The sequence below is a fragment of the Balaenoptera physalus genome, assembly GCF_965194825.1.
Source record: "Balaenoptera physalus genome assembly, chromosome: 2".
Classification (NCBI taxonomy): domain Eukaryota; kingdom Metazoa; phylum Chordata; class Mammalia; order Artiodactyla; family Balaenopteridae; genus Balaenoptera; species Balaenoptera physalus.
Window position 1 is genome coordinate 32796288 of NC_138883.1, and position 26826 is coordinate 32823113.

At 53.7% G+C, this 26826-nt stretch overlaps 1 protein-coding gene across 3 annotated transcripts in view; it reads right to left on the minus strand.

Annotated features, from left to right (window-relative positions):
- Positions 1–363: 363 nt before the first annotated feature.
- The window catches only part of PLEKHD1 (pleckstrin homology and coiled-coil domain containing D1), a 29411-nt gene continuing 2948 nt past the window's right edge, over positions 364–26826 (minus strand). Inside the window, exons 2-14 of one of the 3 annotated variants that reach the window (XM_082451725.1) lie at positions 20384–20980; positions 16513–16606; positions 16100–16189; positions 15793–15869; positions 14845–14936; positions 13797–13849; positions 8615–8709; positions 6115–6208; positions 4431–4609; positions 3791–3923; positions 3268–3412; positions 2788–2937; positions 364–2497 (exon numbers count right to left, since the gene is read on the minus strand). In XM_082451725.1, the coding sequence (XP_082307851.1) occupies positions 2328–2497; positions 2788–2937; positions 3268–3412; positions 3791–3923; positions 4431–4609; positions 6115–6208; positions 8615–8709; positions 13797–13849; positions 14845–14936; positions 15793–15869; positions 16100–16189; positions 16513–16606; positions 20384–20442 (1431 nt within the window). In that variant the 5' untranslated portion in view covers positions 20443–20980 and the 3' untranslated portion in view covers positions 364–2327. The remainder of the gene's footprint in view (positions 2498–2787; positions 2938–3267; positions 3413–3790; positions 3924–4430; positions 4610–6114; positions 6209–8614; positions 8710–13796; positions 13850–14844; positions 14937–15792; positions 15870–16099; positions 16190–16512; positions 16607–20383; positions 20981–26826) is intronic. The other 2 variants (XM_082451726.1, XM_082451724.1) reach the window with 2 other exon arrangements.

The window sequence follows — 26826 nt, forward strand, 5'->3', positions numbered from 1 at the left end:
TAAAACTGTCAGTTTCCAATAGGGACACCAAAACTAGCAAGCCATCAAACTAGGTACCCTTTGCCTGCCTGAGGCTATTTCCATGGGCGCAGTCAGCTCTGTCCCTTTTGTCCACGCTCAGATCAGAAGAAAATCTGGCTGGTAGTCCTTGTTACAAGGGGACAGCCAGGACCTCAGGGTGGGAACACAGATTTTTCAGTTAATTATTGAGAAGCCACTCCCTGGAGGTGCAGCAATGGGGAGTACTTCCTCATAGGGAGGGAAACGTGTGTGCAAATGAGCACAAGCAGGCAATTCCATAATTCCACATTCAGCCTGAAGGGGGCAACATCTCTCTAGCAATGACCACAGTGCAAGCGACACTGCAGGAAACACTTTTAATCGGCCAAGGAATAGGGTTTTGCTTTTGTAAAAAATCAGATCCATATATTTCCAGTAAGTAATTTTCACCCCTACATATTTTCATATAGAGATGTTACTCTTTTTCTATTTACAGTGCTAGGTACAGAGTAAGTTTTTAACAAATAAATACTTATGGATTGATCAGTTGGTTGAAGATAACACAGACTTGCCTGAGGCGTGGAAAGTACAGGGTGAAATAGGAGGAAAGAAATTAGAGATTGGTGAATGTGCATGAGAAAGCACTTTCCTCTCTGGTTAATAGCTTGCCCAGGCGGGGAAGTGCGTTTGAAAATTTCAGAAAGATCTCTCCAAGAACAAACCATTATTAATTTAATTCTTTAAAAACAGAAAATAAAATAGTAATCTTGGTTTCTAAAGCTTCCTCATTTTAAAGCCCATCCTACATACATGTTAGATCAATGAGTTCCAGGTTTATGCAGGTTTCTACACGTTTAAAGCTTTTACATTTAGACTCATGCCTTTCAGATGCATTGATTCTGAAGCACCTCCACCCCTATTCCCACCTAGGCTCGTAAGAGACTGGCTGAGGCCATCCAAGTCCGCCCACCGCTGAGAAGGGACTGATGAGGCTCATTTCACCAGGCAGTCCTGACCGCAGAGCAGGGCAGCCTGCCTGGCCTTGGCTGGCCCAGCCGTAGACACGCCCATGTTTTGAGTCAGTAACATTCCTTTTCCCACAGAACAGGCTGCAGGCCCCTGCCCTGCAGCCATCTGTCCAGCTCTCAGACTGGGCTCCATTGTCCAAGCAGCAGAGGATCAGCACCTTTAATACTACCCGTGCCCCTGAGCACCCTGACCCCAGGGAGACCCCTTTTCTGGAGAGACCAACAGACTCAGGCGGTTTCGGAGGGAAGGCCTGGAGGCAGAGGAGCCAGCCAGACAGTCTGTCCATGGGTGAGGGACACACAGTCCTTAGCACCCTGGAGGGCAGTGTCTCCCACAAAAACCGCAAACAGATGTTTCAGCTTCGCCTCTGATGACCCTGGGCCAACCAGTGGCCCCCCCATCTTCCAGGGCTCGTGGTCACATTGTTTCACTGGGTAAAGCCTCTGCAGGAGAGGAGGCAGCAAGGTGACCGAAGGAGGGGCAGCTGGGAGGGAGACCTCTGGGGTCCTGCAGCCCAGCAGGGCCACGGCAGCCAGAGGGAGCCGCCTCCCTGCCCGGCCAGGAGTTGATAATGCAGGAGCCCAGCCGCCTTCTTCCACTCCCTGACTTGCTGCCTGTCTTCTGGGAGAGACCTCAGTTTCGTTGCTGGCCACAGCTCCCTCCCGCCCAGGGCCCTCGGTACACGCACAGGAGGAGGAATGTCGGGCCACATCTTCCCCGGAGAGCGCGGAGGCTGCCAGTGGGGGAGTCCCCCTGAGGAGGGCAGTGAGCGGGTGGTCCCACAGCCAGGGCCCGGCCCCAGGAACGGTGTGTCTGGCCAGGGTGGTAGGCCACGGGCCCAGAAGCGGCTGTGCCAGGTCCCTTTCTTCCCTGCCCCGTGGTGTGGTCAAAGAGCGGCCTTGACCGAGGGACGCCTGTGGATCTCAGAAGCAAAGAGGGTTGGGAAGCCCTGGGAAGCAAGTGTCAAGGAGGGGAGGGCGGCAGAGTCACAGAGAAGTACAGCGGGCACGACAGAAGGTGGTGGGCCCTGCCCACCCGACTCCCCGGCCAGAAAAGTCTCTCTGTACCGCCAGGCCCCATCTTTGCTTTACCATGACAACCAGGAGGCACCCAGCTTGGGCCTGACCTGACCCAAGGGTAGGGTCTGGGGTGAGGGTGAGGGAGGTGGCGCCTTTGAGGGTGAGGCTGGCCCCCACGTGGAGCGCTGGCAGAGAGGAGCCGCATAGAGTCAGGCGTCCCCCTCCCACTCCCTCCTGCCCCCAGTGAGGAAGGACCTGGGGGGCGGGGGGGAGCGCCCATCACTTTCCCCCCGGGGGAAGCGCGGAGGGGGCTCCAGGCTGGGTCACCATGATGTGGTAGATGGATTCGCGGAAGCGCTGGTCCCGGCTGAGCCGCTGGGCCACCTCCTTCAGCTCCTCCATGCTGTTGGCTTCCAGCTGGGAGGTCATGAAGGACTGGGACGGCTTCACTGGGGATACGGTGGCCCCACGGGCCGGCCGTGAACAGCCCTCCCTCCACTGGGGCACAGCCCTGTCCCCCACCCCAGCCCCCCTCCCTCGCACCCCATCCTCCAGCCCCTCCCAGTCCATGGGCTCCCATGACCCTGGGAGAAGCCCAAGGCTGGGGGAGCCGGGCTCGGGCCACACTCAGGGCTGGGCCAGCCCCTCTCCCTCCCCGCCCTGCCCTCTTCCTGCCTTGTCACCGACAGCCCGTGAGTGACCGTCCCACCCGCCAGGGCCCGGGGACAGCCACACCCACCGTCATTCCAGGAGGTGCTGGACCGGCGCCGGTGGAAGCGGCAGCTCTTGATGCGGCGAGTGGCCGCCTTGTGGATGTACACGGAGTTCTTCATGATGACCGGCATCTTGGCCTCCAGCTCCGCATTCCGGATGCACTCTTCAAAGAACCCTGCGGCCGCAGTTCCACTGCACCCTCCCCTCCTGCCCGCCCCTCCCCGCCCCTCCCCAGGATCCTGGTGGGGTCGAGAGGGAAATACGCTGACCCCCATCCCTTTGGAGACCTGAGTCACCTGCCAAAGGGGGCAGAACTTCAGGCTTTCCCCCCACCCCGGATCCAAGAGCCAAAGGCAGCCGCGCCCAGGAGATGCCCATCAACACCTATGGGTCACCTAGTGCACACCAGGCCCCGAGTGGCGCTCCGGCCCCAGGCCGGGCTCTGCAGGGCCTGGGCGCCTGGGCAGAGCTCGAGGGCTGGGCCGGCAGCGGGGGCAGGGCTTACTCTTCAGGTGGCTCACGTCAGCCCGCATCCTCTCCTCCTTCTCCTTGTTCCGCACCTTGGAGTTGAGCCCTTGTTCCAGGCTCCGCAAGGCCCCCTCTGCCTCCCGCAGACGCCTCTCCAGGTCCATGCGGACCTTCACCTCAGCCTGAGGGGAGAGGCGAGGAGAGGGAAATGGGTCCTGGCGGGGCAGCTACCATCCCTTGGAAGCCTTCCCTGATCACCCCTGGCTCAGTGGGCTTTCTCGCCTCCAGACTTGGGTGGAAGTTACCGCATCCTGCTTCTTGTCTTATGCCCTCCACCCGATGCCAGGAGTCAGCCCCTGCACGGGACAGGTGTCTCCAATGATGCCCCGCCGCAGGTCAGGCTCAGGGCTTCCCCTCGTGGTGGTTGCACTGCCTGCACCTGGCTGGTCAGGTTGGCAGGGCTCATTCAGGAAGTTGCCCGGTGAGGGCAGGGATGTGAGGGAAGTGTCTCCGGGTGAGGGGAGGGCCCTGAGCACCACACGTTCCCAGTGGCCCAGCACCTTGAGCTCGCGCTCGGCCTGCTGCTTCTCCGCTGTCAGCTCCTGCAGCGAGTTCTGCAGCGCCTGGGACTGGCTGGAATAGAACTCCCGCTCCTCCTCCAGGGCCCGCGAGCGCTCCTCGTTCTCCTTCATCCTGCCCCGGGGAGAGGTGCTCACTCAGGGCCCACTCACCAGCGGGGCTTCCAGTGGGAGGGCGGCCCCTCATAGGGACCTGAGACCCTGCTTCGTGAGCCCCAGAACTGGCTGGGTCCTGTCTCCCAGGTGGTGATAGGGGTAATGTGGTCAGGGAGGGGAGTCCTGGGTCCACGTCTCACTAGTTCTGTGAGCTCGGGGAGGTCCTCCAACCCCTCCAAGGCTCAGTTTCCTCAACTGTAAAAAGGGGCTGAGAGGACCTGCCCAGCCTGTCACAAAGCTCTGTTAGACAGGCCTAATGACTGTCTGTATGGGTCACACCATTGCAAGAGACAATTATCAAGTCAGCTTAGGATAGTGAAGGATTGCTTCCCATTTGCCTGGTGGGGAAACTGAGTCCTAGCCAAAAGGAAGTGAGTGACCCATTTGATCGAGGCCAACTAGAACCCAAGAGCCCAGGTGTCCAGTTCACGGAGAGTTACCCCTATGGACTCAGAAGCTCCCTCACCGCTTCTCCGCCAGGAGCTTCTCCTTTAAGAGCTGCTGCATCTTCTCCTCTATCTGCCTCAGGTTGCTATGGAGACCCCCACTGGGAGGGGGCTGCTCGCTCTGATTGGCCAGTGTCTGCAGCTGGTTCTCATTCTCCTCCAGCATTTCCAGGGTTTTCTTCTTCTCTATGGAGAGTTCCTGGCATGGAGGGAGGGAAAGAAGAGAAAGAGCCTAAGTCAGGTTCTCCGCCATGGCTGCCCTCACCTGGATTTCAATTCCGGGAGGTGAGGCCCTCCTCACTCAGTCCTCTGAGGGACACCTGAAATGTCTTCATTCTTCCCTGAGGTAAAAGGCCAGCGAGGATCTCCTTCCTCCCACCGAGGCAAGGCTACTCCTCCACTGAGGAAGTCAGGGAGGAGCCCAGCTCGTGGCAGTGGACGTGGACGGGGCACCTACTACAATGGGGACCCAAGGCTCAAGGGCATCATGAGCTCTGGGGTCCTTGTTCCTCCAGGAACAAGTGAGGGAGTGTGCTGGGCTTCTGTGAAAAACACCCGACAGGAACCAGCCCAAGAGCAGACTTAGACATTCTCCCCACTTATCAGACTGGGATCCTGCACTACTCAGAAATTCTGGAGTTGAAACTACCCATGAGAACGACCTCCTGTGGTAAGACACGGAAAGATAAACAAATAAAGGCACCACAAAGCCGCAATCAGTCAAGGGCAGAATAGAAACCTTGCAATCTGCAAGGCAGTTCATGAATCTGGTAACCATCACGGATCTCCCTCGACATGCCAGGCTCACTTGAGGTGCTGGGCTTGGAGAGAACTTAAGATGCAATCTAGTGAAGCTCACTGTTTGGAAAACACAACCTCATGTGTCAAGTGCATTAACAGATGTACAAAGTGCCGTGGGGACCCAGAGCTCAGAGAAAATCCCTCCTTAGAGGAGTCGGGGAAGCTTGACTACGGTGATGTTTGAGCTGAGCCTTAGAAGGATGAAAGTGTTCTCTAGGCAGAGAAGAGGTGAGAGCACATTCTGGGTAGAAGGAGCAGTTCGGGCAAAGGTGTGGAGGATGGAGGTCACGGCTTCCTCGGGGCACATGTGCTCAGTGGTTTGAAGCAGATGTGGGGATGTCATTGTGCTGGGTGTGGAGGGGCAGCAGAGGGAGAGGGGACAGGAGGGTAGCAGAGGCTGGGGCCAGAGTGTGCACCTGGACGCCATGCTAAAGAGTTGGCACTTTGTCCTTGACACATGCCACCTCCTCCTCCTCCCTCGCTGTTTCTGTGGTATCAAATGGAGGTGATCTGGCAGTGGATTTTCCCTCACGCTCAGTTTCACCAGGGAACAGCTAAGTGAATGAGCCACAAGAAGGAAGTGGTGGGTGGCCGTGCAGCCCACCCTAATCGATCCTCCATCGAGTATAAAAATATAAGCACTGAAGAAGGTGGATTTCCTAAGGCCACGGTCATAGCCAGGGCAAACTTGAATTTGCCCTTCTGGGTCCTGCTTTGAGCCTCAAGTGTCAGCTGGAGTTCCCAATGGTCCACAGAGAAGAAACCCTTTAGATCAGCTCCCCTTCGTGCCCCGTTTCCCTTGCAGATAACTCTCCGGGGCAACACTGTTGGAAAAAACTGTTATCACGTGGCCCAACCAACCACGGCTCCCTCCAGACAGCCAGCCCACCAGTGGCCCCTCACCTCCAGCGTCTGCTGTAAGGACTCCGTGAAGTGCCTCAGCTCCTTTTTCTCTTGCTCCACACCCTTGAGGCATCTTGCAGTCAGTTCTAGCTCCCTGCAGGGACAGAGGGCTGGGTATGGCAGGGCCCACCCCTCCCAGGCCCCTTTGTGGCTTCTGCTTCACCTCCCTATACGGCTCAGAGGGCTCTTTGGAAGGCCAGCCCCTCACATGGCTGGGTGCTGCCAGCAGCTGTAGGAGCCCAGGGCTGAACGGAGGAGATCCTGGCCAAGTGGGGCTGAAGTCACTTGCTCCAGGTGTACATGAATCTGTCAAAATAAATGCAGGGCCACCCCAAGGGCAAAGAGGAGTACTGGAGAAACAAAGGCCTCACCCTGTCTTCCCTGGACAGCCCTTGCTACAATCTACTCACTCTGACATGGGACATGGCTGAGGCCCTTCTCTGGGGTGCAACTCCTTGCTGCTGTCTTAACAAGCCTGGGTCCCCTTGGGCCTTTACACTCGGCTTCCCTTCCTCCTGCTTGTGATGCCTTTTCCTTCTCCTACCCATTTTCCAGCTCCTACCATCCTTCAAGGCCCAGCTCAATCTAACCTCCGTTGAAGCCCACAAGGATCACACATATATCTTAATTCCTATAAAACAGGGGGTCTGTGCTATGCCCTTGAGCACCTGTTTGTACATTATTGTAAACATTGTTGATGTTTCCTGGGTGTGAGTCTGGTTTTCCCAACCAGATCCTCAAGGGAGAGGGCTTATCTTCCATTCCAGGGTCTGGCACAATTCTGGAAGTGAGCAGGTGCTTGGCTATTAGTTGATGAGAGTCTCTGAGCTTCTCCCTCCCCAAAACACATGTCTAATGACTTTCTTTTATAAGGTTGTTTCAAGAACACTCTTTCTGGGCTATCACTGATAATCAGTAGTGATGACGGTGCTGGTGATGATAATGATGGCGCTGATGATGGCGATGGTGACAACCAGCACCATCAACAGTAACCAGAGCAGTTGTCTCCAGATTCATGGATAGGCTACACAGAATGACCTGGAGGGACTTCCCTCGTGGCGCAGTGGTGAAGAACCCGCCTGTCAATGCAGGGGACACGGGTTTGATCCCCGGTCCGGGAAGACCCCACATGCCGTGGAGCACCTAAGCCCGTGTTCCTCAACAAGATAAGCCACCGCAATGAGAAGCCCGTGCACCGCAATGAAGAGTAGCCTCCGCTGGCCACAACTAGAGAAAGCCTGCGAGCAGCAACGAATAACCAACGCAGAAAAAAAAAAGGAAAAGAAAAAATAATGACCTGGAGAACTTTTTAAAGTACAGTAAGTCCCCTACATACGAACCTTCAAGTTGCAAACTTTCAAAGATGTGAACATGCATTCGCGTGTCCAATCACGTAAGTTAGTTTATGTGTCTGGTGTACATTGTCACGTGCATGCATCCTCTACAAATGGTTGTGCTTTTGTGTACTTTACTGTACAGTACTGTATAGAGTGCAGAGTACAGTATCTTTATCTCAAGCCCAGGAAAAAGCTACTACCCACACATCACTGGATCGTTTTTTCAAGAGGGTAGATAGAATTGAATCCAGCAAGGAACCAGAACCTGTGACATCAACGTCAGGCGTGAGTGAAATCGCAACTTGTCCTCTGTCTCCTATTGCTGACGGTCCTTCAGCTCTACCATCTCCCACCTCCTCTCCCTCCTCCAGTCAGTAACTCTTCTTGCCTGTTCACTCGATGCCAGCCCCTGTATGCCAGCTGTTGTACTGTACTACTGTACTTTTCAAGGTACTATGCTGTAAGATCAAAAAAGTTTTCTTTATTTTTTGTTTGTTTTTTATGTATTATTTGTGTGAAAAGTATTATAAACCTATTACAGTACAGTACTATATAGCCGATTGGGTCAGTTGGGTACCTAGGCTAAATTTGTTGGACTTACAAACAAATTGGACTTAGGAACAAGCTCTTGGAACGGAGCTCGTTCATGTGTAGGGGACTAACTGTATAGATTTCTGGGTCCTACCTTCAGCAGATTCTAATCCTCTTAGATGATTATAATATGCAACTGGGTTTGCAAACCATACACAGACTAAAGATCCCAAGGGACAGACATCATTAGCCAGAATGTGAAGAGACTGTGCAGGAAAGACAGGGAGTGTTGGGGATTTTGGCCAATGGCACCTCCAGACCAGCCTGACCTGTCTGCCCCGGGTAAGGGAGGTTTGACCAAGGCAGGAGGAGGTCGTTGCTCGTGGGGATTTCTGATTGCACCTGCCCATGCCTCATGCTCCAGGGTGCAGAAGGGGCCCATTGGTGTGGGGTCTACAGCTTTTTCTGGGCACACCCCAAGGCCCGGAGCATTGGGAGGACAGATCCAAACCAAGTCATCAAGCAGTGACGATCTCCTGGGGGGAGGCCTCTCCAGCCTAATGGGAAACATGGGTCCCACGTGTCCTAGCCTGGGTGCACCTTCCCCCTGCTCCCCCAGGCACCACCACCACCTCTTGATCTGCTCCTGCTCCATCTTCAGCTCCTGTACAACCTCCTCAAACTGCTGTTTCTCGGCCTCCAGCACCTGGTTCAGGCGCTCAAGCTCCTAAAGAGAATCAGAGAGGAAGAAAAGAGTCACAGGCAGCAAAGGGCTCCTGAGGTCAGGAAGCCCCAGTCTAACCCAGGGGACCCTCTGGGGTTCAGCACAGTCTGCACCAGACTTGGAATTAAGCCCTGAGGAGCCCTGGTCCCATTCAGTGACACACAGTCTCAGCGAAACCGAGATCTGTGATGAACTGGGCTCACTTAAAACACACTTAGAATATATATACATACGTGTGTGTGTGTGTATAGAAATGAATCACTTTGCTGTACACCTGAAACTAACATAACATTGTAAATCAACCATACTACAATAAAAATTTCAAAAATAAATAGATAAATAACAAAACAAAACAAAACAAGAACACACTTAGCATGCTGAGCTAGGGTTTAGAAATGATCCCAACATTATTTCCTGCGGCAGGATGTGATGATAATTCTAGATGTCTGCTGCACTGGGCAACTCCAGTCACTCACACCCTAAGGCGTGTTGGCTGGCCCCCAAGCCCTGGAGGGAAACGTGTGTGTGTATATTTCCATTAAAGATCCCTGGAGTGGCATCTGTTAGAAGTGGCAAAGGAAAGCTATTCCCAATCCCAGAGTCAGAGAGTAAAGCCTTTTTCCTCAAGGCATCCGGGAAACAATGAGCACAGGTGGCTGCAGCCTCCCCTGACTCACCCCCAAGGGAACAGGATAGCCAGAAAGCCCAGGGCAAGCTGGCCCAGGGAACCAGACCAGTCCCTTCAGGATTGCCGGCGAGCTCAAGTGTTTTCCCAGCAAGCAGGTGCCCCCTGGGGTTCTGTTTTCCAGGGGTTCGGTGGCAGGTGGTATTGAGGGGTGCACTTCAAGCCAAGGGTGGTTAGAAGCATTTTGTGACAACTGTTTTGTTCTTCCACATTTTACGCCGTGGGAGGATATTATTTCTAGATCCACTTTCTCTCTCATCTTCTAGCTCCAAATTACGCCCTCATTCTTCACCCAGGGGCTTTGTTCTCAAGGATAATGGAAACCCCACCAGGGAGTGGGGCTGCCTCTAGGGCAAAGTTGCCCTTGGCTTTGAGGAGAATCAGAGAAGGAATAAAACCCAAAGGAAAGGGAAGAGTCCGATTAGTGACCCTGGGGTCACTAAAACTAATGTTTTCAAAGAATGTTCAATGACATGGAAAACTGCTGAAGGTACAGTGTTAATGAAGGTAAAATGAAAGGTATCATGAAAAAGGCCATAAAACTGAATATCTGATATGATCCTATTATGTTTAAGATATATATAAGAATATTATATACGATAAAAGACCAAGGAAAAACACCAAAAGGTTGACAGTAGGGGCTTCCCTGGTGGCGCAGTGGTTAGGAATCCACCTGTCAATGCAGGGGACACGGGTTCGAGCCCTGGTCCAGGAAGCTTCCACATGCTGAGGAGCAACTAAGCCCGTGCACCACAACTACTGAGCCTGCACTCTAGAGCCCGCGAGCCCCAACTACTGAGCCTGCGCTCTAGAGCCCGCGAGCCACAACTACTGAGCCTGCGCTCTAGAGCCCGCAAGCCACAACTACAGAAGCCCGCGGGCCTAGAGCCCGTACTCCGCAACAAGGGAAGCCACCACAGTGAGAAGCCCGCGCACCGCAACGAAGAGCAGCCCCCGCTCGACGCAACTAGAGAAAGCCCGTGTGCAGCAACGAAGACCCAACACAGCCAAAACTAAATAAATAAAATAAATTAAAAAAAAAAAAGTTGACAGTAATTACCGATCAGTTGTGGGGTTAAGGATAAAATATGTTTTCTTCTTCATGTTTTCCAAATTTTCTACAAAGAGCACGATTTCTACCATTAGGGGTTGAAGTTCTATATTAAAGAGGAAAATGAAAATCTCCTTCCTGGTTGCCCCCTTCCTTTCCACCTTCCATTTCATCTGGATGATGCTTAAATGAAGCTGATGTCCAGGTGGAGCCTAAGAATGCTGATTGGAGTGGAACACACAACCTGTAAAGCTGAAGCAGCCAGAACTTCCTGTTCATGCAGCCCAAGACGGCATGAGTGTCTGAGGCACCGCTGCCATGACTGAGGTCAGCTAAGACCCCCTGCAGCTGAAGACTTTCTCCACCACATCATGCTTGTGCTTCTGGCTCTTGCACCTGACTTAAGTTGCCAAAGTATGAGGTTGGAAAGAAGGCACTAGACGGCAAATTCCAGCTCCATGGAAGGAAGAGCTTCCAGATAGTGGAGCAATAATGCAAAGGATACCTCCGGAGGTAGTGAGCTGCCCATGCCAGAATCAGGATCAGCATCCGTCAGGGAGGTCGGCAGAGAGCCTCACCTCGGAAGGGGCAGTCCTTTCCAGCTCCAAGCGTCTGACCTCTGACTGGGAGCACCCCGCATGGCAGGAACCCTGCCTGACTGGCCCTGGGCATTTCTGATTTCCCGTGTGCCTGCCCACATGCAAGGCTGAGCTCTCACAGTTCAACCAGAAAAGGGAAGGTAGGCAGGCTGCCCTCCTCCAGGGGATAAGAGCGATGATAAGGGAGCCAGGGACACCTGAGGGACCTGCACCCAAGGAACGGCATTGTCTTCTGACCCCAGGGCAGAAGAGCCCAGGATGGCTCCCTTTGAACTCTCAGCTCGTACCCCAAGAGTTCCCCGCCCTTTCTGCCAAGTGGGGGATGTCAGAGCTGCACCATCACACAGTGCGTATCTGCACAGGCCTTACCGGTCCACAAAGCACTCCCTGCCTTCTATTTCACTGAGCCCCTCAGCAACCTGGGAGCTAGCCAGGCACAGCCATCGCTCTTACTGGAGCATCACAGAGCCGAATTTGTCCAAGGTCACACGGTCAGTGATAGACTGGTACCAGACCCTGAGTCTCCTTTTAAACCAGACTGCCTCTTAGAGACCAGAGAATCTTCAACTTCTCACTGGGCCATTGTACCAAATGCCTTTCTAAGTGGCCCAAGCAAGGTACTCCCAGACCATCTCTGTGACCTGGAGTGGAGATGGGAAAGGTGAAGGGGGCAGGTGGATCCATAAAAGAGATGAACAAGTTAAGGAAGGAAAACCCTTGACAGAATGACTCAGTGAGTTCTATTCCCAATCTAGAGCACACAGCTCACACTGGAATGAGAACCTGAGCACATCCTCTCCCTCCTGCCAGCCCAGAGCAGCCTTCACCAAGGTGGACCCAAGCTGGACCCAAGTGACTCTTGCTCACGTTTTGTACCCAAAACCCAGGAAGTTCACAGCTGGCAGGTCTCCTTCCTTCAGCGTGCTATGGCTTTAAGCAATGTCTGTGAGCAGTGGGTCTCTGCTGGCCTCATTTCCTGGCTAAAGACCTAGATAGAGTGTCTAAATTTTCCTCGGGCTGACTGCTGTCCCAGATTTAGTCTCTCTGATGGATAAGTCTGTCTCTCTCTGCCAGCGGCTGTGTCTGTCACTCCATCCCATCCCCTGGCTTCCTAAATTACCTGCTTTTAAGTTGCTGACAATCCACCAGAAGTCTCACTTTTCAAAATGTACAGAACTGGAGGAAGAAAATGCCAAAATTCTAATGTGGGAAGAACCCAGATGACAGCCCGGACCCAGAGGCCCACACACTGCTGCGGGGGGAGAAGGCTCAATGCCGTCATGATGCCAATCCTCAGATCCATGCAATCCTAATACAAATCCTCAATAGATTTTCTTTTTTTGTTTGTTTGGGTTTGGGTTGCTTGTTTGTTTGTTTGTTTTGTAATTGACAAAATGATACTGAAGTCCAGCTGGAAGAAAAATTGGGCAAGAATATCTGATAAATTTTTGGAAGAAGAAAAATGAGGGTGGATTGTCCTACTGGATTAAAATCAAGATGTAATGTAAAATTATAAGAATCAAAAATATTCATTCATCGATTCGTTCCACAACATTTATCGTGTACCCATCCTGAGCCAGGGGCTCTGCCAGGCCCCGGGAGTGTTTGCGGTGCTACAGGGCCATGATGCTTCTTGACTGTCGGGCCCATTTCCGAGCCCAGTGACGGGTGGTTGGAAAGGGTGAGGAGTTTGCAAGAGTCAAGTCAGAGAGGCAGGCACTGAGCCCAGGCTGATGGGCCCAGCCCTGGACTTGCCTGGGAGAGACAAGGAACAGGTACCAGGCAAAGAGAAGTGGACCAAATCAGGCCCTCCCTCTGCAGGCACCTCAGGGTATGCCACTCTGGGGCTTGGGGCTCAGGCAGTTCAAGTGCAGGATGGGCTAATTAATGATCATAACACTAACAAACATAGATGTTCATTAAGCACGTACTATGTGCTAAGCACTTTCTATGTAACACCTCACTGAATCCTCAAAACATCCCTGATAAGATGGGTTCTATTATCAACCCCATTTTTCACATGAGACTATTCATGTTCAGAGAGGTTAGGTAACTTGCCCAGGGTCACACAGCCAGAAGCAGTGAAGGTCCAATACAGACACAGGCAGCCTGACTCCAAGTCAGCACCGCTAACCACTACCCTACCCTGCCCTTCAGGGGTGGTCGTGATTTCTCAGAACAGGCAAGGCCCAGTGCTGCATGGAGATCCCAAACGGCATGGACTTCAGCAGCCCCCATCTTCAAATGAGGCAAGGGTCTCCTTCCCGCCACAGCCTGCCCCCAGCCAATGCTTGGCCTCCTTAGAACTTGTATGTTGACATTTAGAGGATGAAGGAACCTCTCATATCATCCAACCCAATCACCTTTATGGTGCCAGAAGCCCCACTATGGATGAGAAAGTCCACCGCGGCCTCCTGTGAATATCACCAGTGACCATCAGCTCATTACCTCCTGACACAGCTTATAAAATTTTTGAATGGCTCTTTCTCTAGAAAGTGATCACCCACCCTTTTTATTTCCCTCCCCCGGGACTGGCAAGGAGAAACACACTTCTTGCCAAGAAGCAACAGCAAGTCCCGAGCACTGTCATCTCATTGGCCTCCCTGCCCCGCCTGTCTGATTTCCCAGCAAGTTGTCTGGGTGCCCATCTCCCCTACACCACTCCCTAATGCCAGGAACACAAGCCAGTACACTGTGGCTGTGAAAGGGCCCACAGAGCGGGAGGCGGCGGGGAGCAGCCTCGACGTGCCCCTACCTCTCTCTGCTCCCTCTGAAGGCAGAGTTCTTCAGTCTCTTCCATCAGTTTGTCTGCCAAAGCAAGCACACACACTCACGAAAAGCTCACTCCAGATCCAGTCCTGAAGGGTCAGTGCCTGCGATCACCTCCATCACCCCCAGCTCCCGCCACGGAAGAGGTCGGCACTGCCATGCCCAGGCCAGACAGAGGGGGTGGGGCAGCTCCCAGGGATGGAAGCCCCGTGCTGGCCTGAGCTGCTTCACTCCCGTTCCGGCACTGTCCCTGCTTTGTGCGTTCATAAGACAATGGCAGCTCAGCTTTGGAAGCTCAAGTGGGTCTCTGCACCCCCGGGGTGCTGTTAACCTCTGTGCTGGTGTCTGGCTAGTGAGGCGGGGCAGGTCCTGGGGGCAGAGGGTGTCTGGAGCAGGCAGAGGGGGACCAGTGCTGGGGCCCCACTTGTCTAAGCAGGGGAGAGGGTCCCAGGTAAAGGAACGACCTCCCAGGCTCACCTTCTTCTTTCTCAAACAGAGCATGCCTACCAGCCAGTCAGGAACACAGGGGCCTAGAACCTTAAAGTGGGCTGGGGGTCAGAACTGGGACCAAGTCCAGACCTTTGGGGCCCTGGGCAGGATAACATCAATTCCACTTGTGGGACCCTTACTGCATGCCTGACACAAGTGCTTCCAGGCATTTTCTTATTTAACCTGACTCTCATACCACCTCTAAAAGCTAGGAACAAAAATGTCTCCATTTTAAGGATGAAGAAACTGAAACTTAGGCTGAGCTGCCTAAAGATACACACAGCTGATGGATAAATGACAAAGCTGGGTCCAGAGGCCAGGCTCCTAACCACCACGCTCTCCTGCCTCCTGTCCTGCTGGCCCAGAGGACATGTATCACGCCATAGAGCCCTCCAGGCTCCGAGCCAGTCTCTGGCTCCTCATAGCCTGCTAAGCCCCACCCAAGACACGCTCTCTCAGTCCTGCATCAAGCCCTGGGCTGCAGCACCCGGCCCTGAAATGTTACCGTCAGGCAGCCTCAGTTTCCAGCCCATCCCTCAGCCAACCTAAATACTCCTGCTTCTCCTTGGCCAGCTGCAGCCCCTGGGCCTCTAGGCTTTTGATCATGGCTTCTCCCAGCTGGGCATTCTTCCAAGTCCTGGGGCGGGAGGGCAGATGGGACAGGAGAGAAGAGGAAGAAACACAAAATCGTTAAAACAGAAGGGTGGAGGAGAAAGAGAATGTGCATGGCGTGTACGCGCCATTCTTTCTCCTCCAGAATCCCAGCTCGCATTCACCGCGGCACCTGCGGCTCTGGGCACGCCACCAGCATCGATCAGCTACAGTCCCCGGAGGCCGGCCCAGGCTGCAAAGTGGGCCACCGTGCGCTGGGCCAACAGAACTTTGGGAGCAGGGAAGAGATTGCTTCCTGGGCTGCTTTCTACACCATTGAATACCCACCACCTGGCACAAGGCCTGGCACGGGGCAGGCACTCAGCATTATTTGTGGAACTAAAAGCACGACCCAGCATGAATAGGCAGGTGCTGGGACAGGGGTTTGTGCGCAAATGGATAGTGCTGGGCTGGAGGTTTCTGTGATCTGGACTCTGATGTACAAAGCACCAGCTCTGGTCTGAGCTAGGGTTAATTATGGGCCTGGGGAGATGAGACGGGGGTCAGGAGGCAGCCAAATCCTCCTAGCGATGCCGGATTTGCTCCTGAAAGTTGGAGACAAACGGTGTCCACGTCTGCCACCTGTGACGCTAGACAAGCAAACTCACTTTGCTCAAAGCTCACTTAGGAGACCCCCCCGAAGATGCTTGAAACCTGGTCTGTCTCCTCTCGCCACAATAACCAGCTCCCACAGCCCTTGTCCTCCCCACCCTGCCCGCTCCTAGGGTGTTCAGTGCCCACCGGGATCCCAGCGGAGAGGCAGGGAGACCAGGGTCGGCACAGCCCACACCCTTTCCCCTTCTGGACCCTCAGGCTGACCCCTCCTGCCCGTGCGCACTTACACCTTCCCAGACTCCTGCAGCATCTCCAGCCACTGGGTCTGCTCAAACTCCGACTCGGCAGCCAGCAAGATGTTCCCCTGCCGGGAAGAGGAGCCATGGCTGTGCCTGAGAGGAGGCCACCTTGAGGACCACGGAGGCCACGGCCAGGCCTCTGCAGGCCCTGCTCTGCTCTGCCACCCGACACCCCCAAGTCACTGACACTCTTCCCAGGCCAGCCCACTGGAGGGGTTGCCCCTAGGGAGCCTGGGGTCCCAGAGAAGCTGCTCTGCCCCTGCTGAGCCCAGGCCAAGGGGAGAGCCTTACTCACGTGGAAATCCTGATGGGAGATTTTCATGGCGTAGGGCATGCTGGGCTCTTCCTTAGCCTCCACCAGGCAGCCCCCCAGAGGGATGACACCCTGAGAAAGAATCAGAAGAGATGCCCACCCACCCCGCCCAGCCCAGGTCACTCAAGGCCTCTGGGAGCCCTCAGCCATAGCCAGGTGTTGCCCAGGGCCCGAGAGGAAGCCAGACCAGAACTTTCCCAGAGGGGGCACTGGAGGGCGGGGACCCAGGCCAGGAGGGGGCCAGGGTGGCTTGTGCCCCCAAAAGGACTTGTTTTCCAGACTCCCTGTTAGACCAGAGCAGGACAACAGATGGTACCCTACCCTCAGAAGATACCAGCCCCCGTTGTCCCCCCTGGGCCCTCCCCCGCTGTGGCCCTGGGGAGAGGCCCCCTCACCTTAGGATGTATATTGAAGTATTTATTGGTTTCAAAGCTCTTTTTTTCATTCTCAGAGTAGTAAAGAAGAAAGCTCTCTTTGATGATGAAAAACCTATAGCAGGTGGTGGGGAAGGAGGGGCAACCAGGAGAGAAAGGGTGAGGTTTCTCAGGACGACAAGAGTGACCTTGAGGGGCCCATGCTCACATGGGGAGCCCTTGGGGACACCAGCTCAGACTCATCCTCACCAACTCATGTGCCACATCCGGGCAAAGGCCTCAGCTGGTCAGTCACCCACCACCAGGCAGCCCAACCCTTGCACCAGTGGAAGTGGGCACAAGTGGCCTTCAGTGGCTTCCACAACTGGCTCCTCCAGCCCCCTGAGCCGCCACACAGGGGGTATCTGTGGTCCTTCCCCTCAGGTACCTTCAGCCCCGTGAGCCATCACCTTGGTCCCTTAGGGTCTACCCCAGGAGAGGCAGAAGGAGGGCAAGAAGACACAGGATCCCAAGGTGGGTCTTTTGACAAGTGGTCCTGAACACTGGCAATCAGATGGGATGTGGGTACCAGGCTGGTGAGGCCAGGCCTGCCGCCTACATGTGACACCTGCGTTGCCTTTGGGCTCAGCTGCCCCACAGCCTCCTTCTGGGATTTGGGTCTAACTTAGCATCTCTGGGCCCTTGGTGCTTTCTGACTTTGATGCCCACAGGTGGAGCACTGGACCCACCCCGGGGACTCTCACAGGACTAGTGCTTGGAGCTGACTAGGATAAGACACCAGGTGCCCTCCAGGGGAAGACCCAGTTGGAACTGAGAGCCCCGAGGCTCCGGGACACTCAGAGTGTCTGGCTCCTTCCCCCCAGGGCCCCTGCTAATGTCACTGTTGGAGCCATGGGACTTGTGGGGGAGCCAGAAACAGCGCTCAGATGGGCTCATGACAGCCAACAGCGCGACTCTCCCCGGCTCTGTGTTCAGTGACACCGTATTGGTAGCTGATATCAGTCATACTGTGAGTATTTACACCATGAAAATCACCAAATGCTACAAAGCAGTGTTCCACCCCACCCCACTCCCAAGAGAGCCAGTTGTTAAATATTTATCAGCACATCACTGGTTGGACACACCCTCTTGGGAGGGGCTTGAAAAGTTGCTGGCGAATCTCTGAAGGTGCCACAAGCCATGGGACCCTTCCTGAGGCCACAGCTACAGCGGGAGGGTCGCTGGGATGGCTGACAGCTGCCGTCTCACCTCCCCTAGGAAAGGAGCTCAGCTCTGTCCTCTGCTGTGCGCCTCACCCCAGCCATGTTCTTTATTTGCACCGACCCTCTCTGCCCAGCCAGATACTGAGGGGAGCTGTGGACCTCAGAGGTGACATCCTGCTAATGCCAACTCTTCCCCCAGTGGAGGAAGAACACACGAATACCACCCTCTGCAGAACTGCAGGCACCTCCTGGGCCCCCCAGCACCTGACCCCTGCCCACCTTCCTGGCTTTCCCACCACTTCTGCCCTTCAGCCTCTCTGCTCCAGGCGAGCACTGAGCTCACTGCCTTACTATGTTTTGCATGATCCTGCGAAGGAGATTGTGCAGCTCTCCTGGGAGTGCCCACCCTCCCTCTCCATCTGGCTGAACTTGCCTCACCCGTGGTGACCAGCCCAGCCCACACTGCCGTCGGAGCTCCCCCTGCACCTCCTGACTGGCCATGCACTTGGCACTCCATAGCCACACTCCGTGTGCTCATCTTGTCTGGAGGGGACACTGGGCTCCTAGAGGGCGGGCCATGGTCCCTCAGTCCTGTGGGACGAGACAGATGTCCCCAGACAGTTGCAAGGGAAATTCACAGAGTAGTTAAGAACACAGACCTGCCACTTCTCAGCTGCGGGGCCTTGGGCAAGTAAGCTCACCTCTCTGAGCGTCAGTGTATTCACCTGCAGGATGAGGGTGATAACGCCAACCTCGTCTGGTTATTGTGACGATCAAGTGAGATTGTGCTCATCACTCCGCCAATTCACAGAAGACCCGGGACAGGGCTGAGTGACGCATCCCCATGGTCCCATTACCCACAGGAAAATGGGAGGCAGCTGCCTCCTGGGGACCCTTCTCCTCCCTTTTCAATGGCTTCTGAAATACTGCTATGGACTGAACTGTGTTCCCCCAGATTCATATGTTGAAGCCCTAACCCCCAATGTGACTGTATCTGGAGACAGGGTCTTTGGGCGGTAATTAAGGTTAAATGAGGTCGAGAAGTAGGGCCATAATCCAACATGACTGTGGCCTTCCAGGAGGAAGCATTTGCTCTCCCACTCTGCCACTTGAGAACAAAGTGAGAAGGCAGCCGTCTGCAAGCCAGGAAGAGGGTCCTTACCAGAACCTGCCTATGTCAGCACCCGATCTCAGACTTCCAGCCTCCAAGAACAGCGAGAAAATAAATTTCTGTTGTTTAGCAGAAGGGTTTAACAGTTTGACTGTTCACTCAGTCTGTGGTATCTGCCTGAGCTGAGTAAGATAAATAGCTTCGTGCCTTCCCGATACTCCTGGAACACCCTCTTCACTCGGAGCAAAGCAGTGTCAGGGATGGGTGCGGGTGGCAGGCTGAAGCTCACTAGACACACGGGCAGGGAGAGAACGGGGCTCTGGAGGCAACCAACCTCCATCCCTCAAGCCACAGCCTCAAGCAAGCTCCCAGCCTCACTGGGTCTGTCCTTCAAAGCTCCTCTATAAAATGAGGGTGCAAATATCTGTCTCTTGGGGCTGCTATGAAGATACATTCATTGATTCAGCAAAGAATCGCTGCACTCCCACCTATGCCAGGCAATGTTCTGGGTGTTGGGGATAGAGTTGTGGAGAAGAGACATGCAAATATCTGTCCCCATAGAGATTATACTTGAGTGAGTGTGTGTAGTGGGAAGGCAGACGGTAAATAAGTAAGAAAGAAATGCCATGTACTAGACGTCGATAAATGCTATGGAGGAAAATAAAGCAGGGTAAGTCACGGGCTGAGGGGTGAGTCGGGGAGGTTTTGATATTAAACAGAATGGTCAGGAAGAGCCTGAAGGTAATATTTGCAGAGAGGTTAGTGTTCCAGGCAGAGGAACGGCAGGTGCAAAGGCCCTGGGGTCCGAAGTGTGCCTGGCTCTGGAAGGAACTGAGGCTGCAGCATGGCTGCAGCAGAGGGAGCCAGGTAGAAAGCAGATTGTGTAAGAGCCTGTTGGCTACTGTAATAACATTAATGATAAATCTAATGTTTACTTAGCACTTATCCCAAGCCATGCCTTATTCCAAGCAGTTACCGCTGTTAATTCATTTAATACTCACTATTATCCTATGAGGCAGGTGTCTGTATTTCTATGGGCAGAAATGAAGCAGAAAGGTGACACAACCTGCTGAAAGTCAGACTGCTAGTTGTTAGAGGTTGGTTTTTCCTCTAAGAGGGACAGCCACTGAGGGTTTTGAGAGGGGTGACATGATCTGACTCACACTGCAAAAGGTTCAGCCTGGCTGCTGGGCTGAGAACAGATTGTTGGTGGGGAGTTTCGGGGAGGGGGGGAGGCACGGGGATCCATTAGTGGCCACAAGAGGGGCAAGAAATGATCCGGTGGATAAAAGCACATAAAGTCCTCTGCACTTGTCTGCCACACAGGATGTGTCCCCAGATGTCACGGCCCTCCTCCCCTTGCCCTCTGAAGGAGGGCACAGAGAGGCAGGGGAAGACAGATGTCCAGGGTAGCCTTTGTTCCACGCCAGCCAGACTTCAGCAGGCCTCAGGGTCCCCATGGCTGCAGGGGTTGTGAAGGGCCCATGCGCCATGCATGCCAAGACTGGCCCTGTTGCAGCTGCCTCTCGGTTTGGTTTGAGTAGGGGTGAGAGTCACAGGGAGGGGAGCCGGCACGGACCTGGAGGAGGAGGGCGACTCCCTGGCTGGCAAGGAAGAGGATGGCCCAAGAAAGGTCATATTTGGCAAGCACACTTCGAGGACCCAAAGGGCTGGCTTTGCTTATAACCCCGCCTCAGTGCCTGCCCGCTACTCCAGCTGATGACTCTCAGCTTCACCTCAGCAGATGGGGGCCCAGGGCCTGAGTGCCCCTGCACAGAAGGACACTTCCTCTTCCTGCCCCTTTCTCCGAAGTCCCCTTACTCCCAGGCCTCTCATTCTGACTGCAAGCCAGGGGCCGCCTCCTTCTGGGCCCTGCAGAGTTGGGCTGGCTGAGTAAGGGCCGGAGATAGTCACTGATTACTTAGTTGTTCTCATGTACTGGCTTCCATGCAGAACATACGTATCGGTATTTGATCCATGGAACAATCCTGGAAGGTAGGGCTTTTTGTTCCCATTTTACAGATGAGGAAACTGAGGCTTAGAGGTGAAGTAACACATGCAAGGTCACACAGCCAAGGCAGAGGTGGAGCTGGGACTGGAACCCAAAGACAACAGCCCCTGCTTCTACACCCACACCACACTGTCTTGGGAGCTGCTCTGGTCTTCGTGCCAGCACCTGGGCAGGAAACATGGGCCAAAGGCAGTAGGTGTTAAGGCTGGGGTAGCCAAGGGTCAGAGCTCTGTCACTTACCAGCAGTGTGACCAGGGCAAGTCCCCTGATCTCTCTAGGTCTCAGGTCCCCCAGAGTAACTTGAGGATAATAATAGTACGTACATCTCTTAGGGTTGTCAGGATAATGAAATGAGTTTGTTCACATAAAGACTTCAAACATTGTGAGACACATGGTAAATATTCCTTAAGTGTTTACTTTTATTACTACTATTTTATTTATTATTATTAGGTTCAACGTCTGCTGCAGCCTCCCCTGACCTCCTTTCCCATTTGTGCTCACAAAAGCTCCTACTGGCGGGAGCTCTTGGCTCCAGCCCAGCTGGCCAGCTCGCTGTCCTCCAAACACACAGCACTTCCCTGCATTTGCCCCTCCCTCCTGTCCAAGGCCCACCCCTCTATCCAGGCCAACTTGAGTCCTGGGCGAAGCTCCGTCTCCAGCCCTAGCCCTCAGGGCCTCCCTGTCCAGCCCACTGTGCTGTGGTGAAGCCCAGAGAGCGTGCGTGAGTCTGTGTCTGGGGGGTCAGCGTCTACCCTGGCTGCCTCTTCTCTCTGGTTTTAAGGAATTTAAGTATTTTCACCTCTAGATTAAGGAGCATTTATGAGGTACCAAGACACTCATTTTTCTAAGTGTTTTATTGACATTATCTCATTTAAATCTCTCGTAACAATTCTAAGAGATGGGGGCGTTTGTTTTTCCATTTCACTGGTGAGGAAACTGAGGCACAGAAAGATTCAGCAACTAGCAAAGGGCAAACTGGGAACTCAGCTCTGTCTGCCTGTTACTGAAGCAGGTTCGTTTGCCTGACGCGCAGAGGCCGAGGTTTGCAGCAGAGGAAGGGGCATATGTGTAGTGGCCGGTAGCTCCTGCTATGTATATATTAATACCACATTGGAAGTTAAAACCTACTGAGAGAAAATTAGACAACTTGGCTCCAACAAGGGTCATCACGAGGACCTGGATTCGATCTCTTGGGAAATATCTTCTTATGGATCCCATCAGGAATAAGGTCTATATTTGAGGGATTACTTAAACCGTCCTTTTTTGTGTGCTTGCTAGGACTTATACTCCTTCTTGCTAAAACTCTGTACTTGCTCTTTGCCACGCATCCTTAAGCCCCAAGTTCTAATCCATAGGATGATCATTCAACATAAAGACCCAGACCACCACCCCACTCCACCCCCGCCAAAAAAAAAAAAAAAGACAAGACCCAGACCCAAAGCCTTGGTCCCGTATTTGCAATCAAATGCAAAACAATTCCATTCCTCAAATCCTCTCTAGGCCTTCGCCCCTTAACAGCAGAAAGTAGGCCTCTTCCCTCAAGATTGAGGAATTGGATCAAAAGATAGGGAGGACTGAAACTGTGCCCCATAGGGTTAAAAACCCGTAACAGAAACTAGTGACTAACAAACTCTTGAGCCTGTCTTACAGAACAGCAGATAAGGGAATGGCTTCTTTAAAACCCCTCTGCTTGTAACACAAGGAAACCTGCTGAAACCGGAGGGACCCAACCCTGCGGATCCCAGTCTGCACAGAATAGACTTGCTTGTCCCATAGGTGACCTTTTGACGTCACAGCCCCAAATTCCCCCACGGTTCATACCAAACTCACCTGGAATTTGCACATGCGTCCCATGAAGAAGTCTGTAACTCAGATACGCCTGCGCAGAACACCAATTCCCTCACCTCCTTCCCTCCAATCACCTCTCCCCACGCCTCAGACCACCCTGCTTGTTTATACCATAAATACCCCAAGCTCCTCGCCTTCGGGGAGATGAATTTGGGATTTATTCTCCCGTCTCCTCACTTGGCTGCCTTGTGAATAAAACTTTTCTCTGCTGTAAACCTGGGTGCCTCAGTGCTTGGCTTGCTGTGCGTCAGGCAAACAAACCTGGTTGGGTAACAGGCTGACAGAGCTCAGGTTCTCAACTGCTGTGCTCTCTGATGCCTGGCCCCCTCATCACTGCACTTGTCTCTCCTCATCGCTTCAGACCTGGCATTGTTGTTTGTCTTCTTAGAGCTTCTCTCTGCAAAGTGACTGTAAGCTCCTGGCCAGCTCAGGTCAGCGTGAATGAATCACCTGGTACAGCCTGGGCCCTGGGGCTTGATGATTTCCTGCCCTCAGGGAGCAAATGCAGGAGCAAGAGTTGTATAAATCAATAATTTGAGAACTACTCAATGCTTATCAAGCTCCTCGTGAGTTCCAGGCACTGTTTTAGTAACATCAGAATGTTTGTTAACTACTCACTCTTCACGTGAGCTAGATGAGGTAAGTGGAGAAGAGAGAGGTTAAGTAACATGCCCCAGGTTACACAGCTGGTAAGTGGGGAGCTGGGATCATTACAAAGCACCAGGGTACCCTGTGACATTGTAAGTTTGTATGAGACACCGGAGGAGTACAGACCAGTGAGGAACAAATGGTTTGGGTGTCCAGCCAAGGGAGTGGCAAGTGAGAGGAGGTGACAACTGAGCAGGGTTTGGAAGAATGAATAGGAGTATCTAGGAAACTGAGAGGAAGAGGAAAGGGGAGATGCATTCCAGACAGAAGGAACAGCAGATGCAACGAATAGTGTGTTCGAGGTTATCGGAATATGTCTGGCATTACTGGCAGGTAAGTGCCAAAGGGGTGGGCAGTGGTGTGGGGGGAGGGAGAGTATGGGGTGAGTCGAGGTCAAAGAGAGAAGTGGGGACCAGACCAGGGTGGGGCGTGTGGTCCTTGTGAGACGGTGGGGCTGCTTCTTGCAGATGAGGGGAGCTGCCAGTGGGTTTCAAACAGGGCACTTGTGAGGTCAAATTGCAGTTGTAGACATGGAGACGGTGGCTTTGAGGGCTCCACACCCGGGCAAAGGCACAGATTAGAGTTATTGGTTATAACAGAGTTATTGGTTATTGCTGATAGGAATCAGCAGGCCTTGTTGAATAGACAAGAGTTGGGAGAGCAGAGTCTGGGATGACATGAGAGCCAGGACACTAGCTTAGGTGACAGGGTGGACACAGGTGCAATCCAAGCTGAACTAGCGAACCTTCCTAAGCTATGCCTCCACCTTTACTCCCCTCCTCAGTGCTCTGAAGGTGACAAGGGCTCAAGCAGAGCTTGATAGCTAACATAGGCTTCACAGTCGATCCAGCTGGAAGTGAGGGAAAAAATGTTACTTAGACCCACAGGTACCTTCTAGGCTGGGTGGGTCCTCGCAAAGAAAGGCCCATCTACTCTGCAGAGCTCCTTAATGTTTGGAGATGCAAAAGCCAAGTGTGGGCGTACGGGCTGGAAAGGGCTTTGCATCACAGAGTGAGAGAAACTTGGAGTTGGGGGAAATCCTGGAGGGCGGTGGGGAGGAGGGGTGATGGGAGAATGCAGGGGAGAGAGGATGCAGGGAAGATGCAAGAGCCCGGGTCCTACAGGGTCAAGAGATAGCAGTGAACAATCCCAGCTCTGATGGTAGTGAGATGCGGTACCTGGAAAGCTCGAGAAACTAAGGAGCTGACACTCAACTAGGTGCTTGCACCTCTGGGATTTAAATGCCTCTTCCACCCTGCTCTTTGCCAAACCTGCCCCTCAGCACAGTCTACTAGACCCCCAAAGATCTTGTGTGGAGGCTGGTGCAACTGTGTGGCGGGGGGGATGGGCACGAAGAGGGAGGAATGAGCCGGGGTCCATATCTGCTAGTGCAAGAAGCATCTACACTGGGCAGCCAATTCATACACAAACAAGGAAACAAGAGTTTAGAGACCCTCGGGGATTAGCAGAAACCCTGTGCAGGCTTTACACTTCCTCAAGTCTTCCTGTGGGATGAGACCTTGTGCCAAACATCTCCCTCTCAAGAGGGCAGCCAGAGCCCAGCGGACATGCGAGCTGCCCATGGGTTACATTTCACGGGAAGGCGGGACACCCAGCCTGGCTGTCCCTTCTTCCCTGGGAACAAACGTCCAGAACAGAACCAGCACACAGGCTCCCCCATCCCTGAGCCCCTCAGGCACTGAGAACAGGGGTGTGGGGTTTGAAGCCAGGTAAACCCTAGAGCCGGGGAAGGACAGCTTATCAGAAGTGTCCCTTTCAGATGTGGCAGAAGGAAGGTAGAAATGACACAGCCCTCAGTGCGTGTCCCTTTTCATTCTGTCCGGGTGGCCTTGTATGCTCAGGGGATGCTCATCCTGGCCTCTGCCACTTGCCTGGCTCTAGGTCTGAGATGACAGGACAGGAGGAATCCTGCCTGTGAAGTACTGATACATGGGTGATGACAAGTTAGGGTTTATGCAGAGATCATCAAGTCCAAGGGGCTCCAAAAAATGTGAGCAGGATTCTTCAAACAATATAGCAAAGACAAGCTTACTAGGTCAAGCAGATAACAGTGCAGAGGCACTGGGTGAAGTGGGAGGGGGCCTTGGAGCCCCGCCTTCTCTCCCCACCCCCCTGTGGTGGAGTCGAGGCACTTGTAGAATCACCATGGAACAGAGGTTAAAAGCCACAATTTGATCCATTTCCATTCTGTGGATGAGACACTGCCAGCCAGTGAGATGTGACACAGCCATGCCTCGGCCTGAGTCATGTGGCTGGTCACCGGCAGAGCTGGGACTGGAAGTCAGAGGTCCTGCCTCTAAGCATGGGTTCACCTGCCACCATGGCCACAGCTGCTCTCAAAAGAAACAGCTTTATATTTCCAAGTCTTGGACATAAGGAAGTTGAATTGCCTGAAAGGTTCTTGCTTGAGTTCTGGACCCCATTTTCAAACAGGCCATCAACAGCCTCTAATGCCAGCTCCTTGGGAGCACGGGGAGAGGAAGAAGTGTGCCTTGTTTGCACAACCAACTCATTTAACTTTGGTGCAGGCAAATCATCACAGGACCGCAGTGAAGCCTGAAATAATGGGTGTTAATTTCATCTTACAGCTGTGCTGCGATCCGGAGAGTGTACCCATCTCCTTAAGCTAAGGACTCAGTGTAACCTCGATGCCACCACCTCAGAACGGGCAGGGTGCGATGGACAGAGGGATCTGGGGAGATCCCTCAGCCGCCACCTAGCCACTGCCTACCACCAAATGCCATCCTTCTAAAAGAAGTTTGGAGAACACAAGTTGATTATAAAAAGAGGGGCCTGCAGGCACCCCCCAGCTGGGATAGAACAAGCAGAAATGCTGCAGCTGTGCTGGGGGGGACACCTCCCAGTCAGCTGTGAGAAACGCTACGTGAGCCAGAAAGTGAGACCAAATCCCAGTGTCACTAGCATGAGGCAGAGCCTAGTGCGTGGAGGTGATATGCTAGCTCTTCCCCTCAGCCCTTTGGGACAGCTCAGTATCGCAGTGTCACCTTTAGGAAGCGGTGCTCAGAGCCAAAGATGACACTCCCGGACCCAAATTTCTGTGTGAAGAAAGTCTCCCCAAGTCTTTTTGGTATGATGACCACCAACTGCACAGATCATCTTTCCACACCTGCGCAGGTTGTGGCCTGAGATTTGGGAAATTAGGCCACTGTCTCCATGGTTTCCCTGGCACTTAGTGGACACCACGAGTCTCAGCTCCCTGAGGCAGGACCCACCAATGTTCCACAAGAGTGAGCTGCTGCTGGGCTGGGCTCAGGGCCCACTGGTCACCTTACACCTGGGGGGCTGGCGGAGGAGGGACGGGAGTGTAGACGCTTCTGCTGCAGGGAGGAATGGGCTGGGCCCGCCTCATCAGGGGCTCCAGCCTTGGGAGGTGTTGGGGGGGATTTGGGAGAGGGACTGGAATGCCAGGGAAGGTATGAAGCCCTGAGAGAGAGCTGGCCTGTCTGCTGGACCAGCCCTACCACGGGGCTGAC